Source organism: Olea europaea, chromosome 2, assembly GCF_002742605.1.
Source record: "Olea europaea var. sylvestris chromosome 2, O_europaea_v1, whole genome shotgun sequence".
Taxonomy (NCBI): domain Eukaryota; kingdom Viridiplantae; phylum Streptophyta; class Magnoliopsida; order Lamiales; family Oleaceae; genus Olea; species Olea europaea.
In genome coordinates this window covers 18,015,174-18,021,988 of record NC_036238.1, presented here as the reverse complement: position 1 = coordinate 18,021,988, position 6,815 = coordinate 18,015,174, and the positions used below count along the sequence as shown (strand labels likewise).

The 6,815-nt window shown below is 37.3% G+C and overlaps 1 protein-coding gene across 3 annotated transcripts; it reads left to right on the top strand.

The window, feature by feature from the left end:
- The first annotated feature begins 303 nt into the window (after positions 1–303).
- On the top strand, positions 304–6,157 carry LOC111412817 (serine/threonine-protein kinase D6PKL1-like). 3 transcript variants are annotated; one of them, XM_023043719.1, is made up of 4 exons: positions 304–548; positions 1,024–3,227; positions 3,936–4,822; positions 5,647–6,157. In XM_023043719.1, the coding sequence occupies exons 2-3, from the start codon at positions 1,252–1,254 to the stop codon at positions 4,780–4,782; spliced, it is 2,823 nt and encodes a 940-aa protein (XP_022899487.1). In that variant the 5' UTR covers positions 304–548; positions 1,024–1,251; the 3' UTR covers positions 4,783–4,822; positions 5,647–6,157. The 3 variants fall into 3 exon arrangements, with proteins under 3 accessions (XP_022899487.1, XP_022899491.1, XP_022899483.1); XM_023043723.1 differs by having other exon boundaries at positions 5,643–6,157; XM_023043715.1 differs by lacking the exon at positions 5,647–6,157 and having other exon boundaries at positions 305–548; positions 3,936–4,977.
- The last annotated feature ends 658 nt before the right edge of the window (positions 6,158–6,815 follow it).

The window sequence follows — 6,815 nt, the reverse complement described above, 5'->3', positions numbered from 1 at the left end:
AAAACCAAACAAGGGCTTAATAAATTTTTTTATGGGGCCACCTCAAGGCATGACCTTAGACGCTCGTCTACCCCGTCTATAGTTAGAACGCCTGCTCTGAGGAAAAGTAAAAATCATTATTTTCTAACAACATTTCGATTAGTTATTTTCTATTCAAAACTCTTTGCTACCTATACTGAAAAGTTGAAGACGCGAACGTTCTATTTTAAATGTCTGGGACCAAAGTACAATACATTCATAGGTTGTAGACCTTTTTTTCTATCTTCCCCGGCAGAATATTGAAAGCACGAAGAATCTGTTTGAATAATGGTGTGGAGAGAGAGAGAGAGATGAGAGAGAGACAGTAGACTTTTGTAATATTTTCTTCCATCCTAACCACCGAATTTCGCTGGAAATCTATTGTCCTCTTTAGGGTTTTCTTGTTTCTTTTCGCAGAAGAAAAAAATAAATAAATTTGACGTTATAACAACTGAAATCTTTTAAAAAGGGTAGTGTTTGTAGTCTATATTAGTTAATCTACAGAGGGATTAGAGCGCTTCATTCTTTAGGTACATTTATTTTAGCACATTATTGAAAGTTGAAATTTTTTTTGTGTTTGTTGAGTTTCATTTCTTGAGTTCTAGTTCCCTATTGAAGTTTCTTCTTTTATCTTTTTATTTAGCTATTTAATAGTTTATAATAAAGTTGTTTCTGTATTTTCTGCTTTTGCGTACATACTCATTGTTATAATATTTGAATTCCCTTTGGTAGATGAACTAATCTGAAATGATTTCTTCTTATTTTTAGGAAGTTACCCTTGAGTTTTTACTTTTACTCCCTAAATGGACTCTGGAGTTATAAATTTTGATTTGGAATCATGTACTTTAATGCTAAAGTTTAATTTTGTCTAGATAAATATTGAATTTCTAAATTCTTAATGAGATGATAACACTGTAAATATGGATCCTTGTAGCGTGCTTAATTATGCTTACAATTATTTGGGTTTTATGATATATAACCTTTCTTCGTTTTGTTCGATAACAGGAGATATCTGAGGTAGTTGATTTATGTCATTCCTGATAATTGCTGTAGATACTGTTGACAAGTTTTTGAGACTCAATTGAGTGAAAAATGTTGGTGGAGCTTGGTGGAAGTTGGAGTCTTCATTTCTGAAAAATTATTGGTATAAATGCTAGGATCCTAGGTTGGGCAGCAAGGGCCGGAGAAGGTCTAAATCCTCTCGACTCATCCCATAGCAATCAGTTCTAAGTAATGGGTTCCTTTTCTGGCAGCTCTGAAATTGTTGAAATGAAGGAAGAACAGATTCCTACTCGTGGACGTCAAACATTTTCTCATGTAGGAGCATACGACAGAGATAGGAAGCCTCCAATTCAGAATAAAGGACGTAATAAATCTCTGGGAAATGATATTACTACACTCTTTGAGGGAATCAATCTCAGGTCATCCAAGAGTCTGGATCTCTTGGACTCGGGAAGAAATCCCTCAAAGAGGCCAATGAGGGCTGGCGGATCTCATTCACCAGCAATTAGATTTTCTCAGCCAGTGTCTCTGAAGCAGGCGCTAAGGGGGCTCTGCATTTCTCAGGCAGCGGAGATGGCTGCCATGAAACGGATATCAGCACCAGCTTCTCCTAGGATCTCAGAAGTCGGGATGATCACAAACCTGTACAGGTCTGTTGTAATTGAAGCTGGGGAATCTGGCTTTTCTGTGGCTGAAGGCGGACAGCAGGGACTTGAAATTTCTCAGGTGCCAGAAGAAGGTACCTCATGTTATTTGGAAAAGGCTCCACAGTTCCTTCAGAAACCTGTGGCTAAGTTCCCAACCCAAAGTGTCCATTCTTCTCATAGTTTTGGGGTTAAACCGAACATAAAGAGTGCAGAATGCACTTTGGGTGAATCTGACCGATCACTTACTGACTGTAGGGAAAATAAAGTTGGAACATCTCTTGGGAACAGAGAGACTGCTACATTTTCTGCCAAGAAACTGCCTCAGCACTTATTGGAGCCTGAGATGAAGCCACAAAATCAGAGGGCTGATTCTTCTCTGTATTTTCCTGGTGCATCGGTCATTGAGACTGTACAATCTTCTTATGGCCATCATGACATTCGGCCAGCATCAGAAGCTGAGGATCAATCACTAGAAACAGCACCCTTGCCTGAAGAAAGCCACACTATAGTTTCTGCTTTATCCAGTAATGGTGTTGGTGATATTGCGTTGAAACCAAACTATAATATTTCTGACCTGGAAAAGGTAGCAATTGGTTTAAATAAAAATTCAGCATCACCCTTAAAAGTTCCAAATAAAGCAGCATCTAAGCTTAGACACAAAGGCAGGTTGCAGACCGTACCTTCATCTAGTCCTGGGAAAAGCAATAAGGACATCAAGTCAACAAGAACCACCTCTCGGGTTGTCAAACCAGTCATCAGGAACAAGAATCTCATCATAAAGAAATCAAAGAAGATGCCTGTATCAACCACTGAAGATTCTAGTACACCTCATGAAGTAAATAGTGGTATTGATCAACGATCTGGCCAGTTGATCTGTCAAAGGTGTCAATGTGCTTTGATAGATGCAACAGACGATTCTAACAAGGATTCCCATGTAATAACCAATGCTAAAGTGAATACAAGCGAGAAGAACTTTGATACGAGCAAACAAGACTTCATTCCAAATGATTGTGATAATAAAGGCACTCCTATAGAAACTAACACAATCTCTAAATCGAGAGAGAGAGGAGATTTTTCTCGAAGCTCAAAGAGCAGCATTTGTGAGTTTAGTAGCAGCACTACAAGCCTCAGTGAAGAGAGCAGTCTAAGTGGGTCGAGTTGCAGCAGTAGACCGCACATGTCAAAGGACTTAAGGTGGGCATCCATTAACCGCTTAAAAACTCAATATGGATTCCTTGGCCTGAGTCATTTTAATTTGTTGAAGAAACTTGGTTCTGGGGACATTGGTACAGTTTACCTTGCTGAATTGATTGGAACAAAATGCATGTTTGCAATAAAGGTTATGGATAATGAATTCTTGGCAAAAAGAAAGAAGATGCCTAGGGCTCAAACTGAGAGAGAAATTCTGAGAATGCTGGACCATCCATTTCTCCCGACATTATATTCCCAGTTTACTTCAAACAATTTGTCTTGTTTAGTTATGGAGTATTGTCCTGGTGGAGATCTACATGTGCTTCGCCAGACGCAGCCTGACAGATATTTTTCCGAAGAGGCAGCAAGGTGCAGTATAATTTCAAGGCCCAACTCTAGCACCTTGCATTATTTGTCTGCAAAAATTCAGTCATCAATGATATTAGTATTGAAAGTGCCAATCATGTCTGTTAGTTTAATAATAAATCAATAAGACAGTACAAAGCCAAGAAATACGAAGCAAAGTTTAAAATTTTTATGGAAGTTGTTAAAACTGCTTTCAGTAGATTTTATAGACTTTATAGACATAGGAATTGGAACTTTAAATTGATCTGATTTATTATATTGCGAGTTGGCGGATAAATTGCGGATATAATCTTACTTATATATATTACATTCTTAGTTTAACTTGGGTATAATCGCAAATTGTTGTCTGATGAGAGTACTATGTCATTGGGGTTCGTTGTGTACTTAATACTGTTGGAAGCCTACGTGCTTTGACTTTCACATTGTAAAACTCAGATAATAAACATTCACTTTTGGGGAATTCTTATAATTTCCAACTTAATATTGGAATCCTATAAACTCTAGATTTCTATCTGGGGAGCTCGAAAAAAGGAAGAAAAGAGAATCTTGTAGCAGTCTGCTTATAGGTATTACATATGAACCCTTTGATGTATAACATAAAAATCATTGTAAGGAGGGAAAGACTAGGATATTATTTGAATATCTTTAACTACTTCATTATTCTTCTGTTAGCTTTTGTATTACTATTCTTTTAATGCCTGATACTTGCAGATTCTATGTTGCTGAGGTTCTCCTTGCTCTTGAATATTTGCACATGCTTGGTATTGTGTATCGAGATCTCAAACCAGAAAACATTATGGTCCGAGAAGATGGTCACATCATGCTAACTGATTTTGATCTGTCACTTAGATGTTCTGTAAGCCCAACCCTTCTAAGATCATCTTCATCAAGAATGGAGCCACCTAGGATATCTGGACCTTGTGCAGGATCTAACTGCATTGATCCTTTCTGTTCTGGACCATCATGCCAGGTTTCGTGCTTTAGCCCTCGACTTTTACCTGCAACAGCAAGAGCAAGGAAGCTAAAAGCTGAAGCTTCTGCTCGGGTTAGATCCTTACCTCAGCTTGTGGCTGAGCCAACAGATGCTAGGTCCAATTCCTTTGTCGGTACACATGAATACTTGGCTCCAGAGATCATCAAAGGAGAAGGACATGGGAGTGCCGTTGATTGGTGGACATTTGGGATTTTCCTGTACGAGCTTCTTTATGGGAAGACACCTTTTAAAGGTGCTGGAAATGAAGAGACATTAGCAAATGTTGTATTTCAGAACCTCAAATTTCCCGATGGTCCAATTGTTAGTTTTCAGGCAAGGGATCTCATCAGAGGTCTGTTGATGAAGGAACCTGAGAATCGGTTAGGCACGGAAACAGGAGCTGCCGAGATCAAACAGCACCCATTCTTTCAGGGTCTCAATTGGGCTTTGATACGCTGTGCCATTCCACCTCAAATTCCACAGTTCTTTGATGATGGAATTTCACATATAGCATCTCTAGAGAAGGGGAAAAAATTTCTGGAATTCAGTGATGCAGGAAAGCATTTAGAATTTGAGTTTTTCTAGCCACAATATATTTATCGGAAAAAGACTCTGTCCCAAAGAGGTATTCCTTAATCCTCCCGCTGTCTTGTATTAGAATGTCCTGCTTATGATGTTATATTGTTGGAGATATTGCGGAAAGTTTGTCCTATGAGTTATGACACCAGGAATTTACTTGATCGTTACAATTCAATAAGTAAATATTTCTCTCTGCGCTAATGCATGGCTTAGTTTATGGTAGAAAAACATGCTTTGCATGCACGACTTGACAGTATAACAAAATATTAGCTTTCCCCTAGTCGAGTACTTATTCAATCCGTTCTATCAAATGCGAATTGCAGGTTGGTTATAATCTAGGAATTGCATGTTTTCATCTATTTAGACAACGCTGGCCCACCGCAACCGAAGAACTGATAATCGAGACGATAAAGACAGGGGCAGACCTTGGGGTTGGGGGGGCGGGGGTTTACAAGGTCAAGTGACCCTCTAGATTTTGAAAAAAATAAATAAATAAAATAAAATAAAAAATTGTTTAGCATTTTTTTTTTTTTAATTAGAAGGTACCCTATAAATTTTATTTGTGATCCCCTAACCCGGATAAAGATTAAGATTGGAACAAAGATGATCATATAAGTAGGGAAAATGATGTATCATATGTTGTCATGAACGGTGACCCTGCATTATTATGACCTAACTATAAACACACCTTTTCATTCTGAGTCCCTTGAACTATTATATAAATCTACCAACGGAGGCAAGAAATGAATTAATTTGGCTGCGTCACCCGTTGCAGCCTATTGTGCACCACCACTTTTTCTGCAGCTCTCTAAATAATACCACCACAAGAACCATCCGTAGAACTGAAAATTCCTTTTTCTTTCCTGCTAGTTTTTCTCTGAAACTTGTGTTGAAGAATTGAGTTTGCATATGAATTCGAAAGGGGAACCAGGAAGATAAACGAGTGGGATCTTGATGAAGGAAAGGTATAATCACGTACGAAGAAGACTGCAGGAAAAATCACACAGTAAGTATAGGGAAATATGCAATCAATGGATGCTTTGAATTCATGCCGGCTGGAAAAGAAGGAAGCCATGGAGCTTTCTCACGTGTGCTGCATGCACCCATCATAGGAATTTCCATTGAAAGGTGGTGCGCCAAATTCAAGCTTACTGTGATTACTCCTCCAAACCCTAAACTCCAAAGTAAAATTTAACAATTGTAGCTAGATAGCTAGCTAATATTTGGTCTTTGGAATTGGAAACCGATCCATCTCGTTGATGAATCTTCAATATTTGTGTCGTGCATGAAAAGAAACTGTAGAAGAAATGGTTATAAATTACATGAATGCTATCACTTATTAGATTACTTACCAGTTTTCTTTGATTTCAAATTATTTGTTATACCTATTATCGAGATACTATGTTTGATCTCGTAATTAAATTTTCATATGACATTGTTCGTTGAAGTTAAGCTTTCATCCTAATAATATTTTTCAACTATCAACATGATATCTCGAAGCTTTCTTCGATAATGCTAAATGCACAGTCCATCCTTTACATTCTTTTTTATATTGCCTTTGTTTTTTAAAAAATGTGGACCAGAAAATCGTTTTTATTTTTAAACTATCCAATGGTGTTATACCATGTGACACAATATAAAGAAAAATATAAAAAATGATGTATATGTTGTACGATTAAACTTTCTTTCTATCGTTATTGTTTTGTCTTTGTCGAATATTTAAAAATATTCAAGATTAGTGCGGTCCATAAGTTCAACCTCTTTGAACCTTAATTTATTTAAAGTTATGAATGCTGTTTTTTAGATATAACTCGTTGCCATGACCTCTTTATTTCTACCTATGACTGATGACTCTTAAGACCCTATCAAAAAGATTATTCAAATCTAAGACCTAAATAGTAAATACGATACACGTTTTACATGTTTGAATAGGATTGAAAAAAAAAAAAAAAAAGGAAAAAAAGGAAAAAGCACACTGTTTTCCTCTATTCCCTTGGAGGGTTCCTTTTGAATTTGCTCGCCCACGATTGCTTGAATTT

What these genes read in the sequence shown, in the direction of transcription:
- LOC111412817 (XM_023043719.1), top strand. Translation starts at nt 1,252, where the DNA reads ATGGGTTCCTTTTCTGGCAGCTCTGAAATTGTTGAAATGAAGGAAGAA. An exon ending in TTTTCCGAAGAGGCAGCAAG is followed by an intron (nt 3,228 to 3,935) that starts GTGCAGTATAAT and finishes TGATACTTGCAG; the next exon opens with ATTCTATGTTGCTGAGGTTC.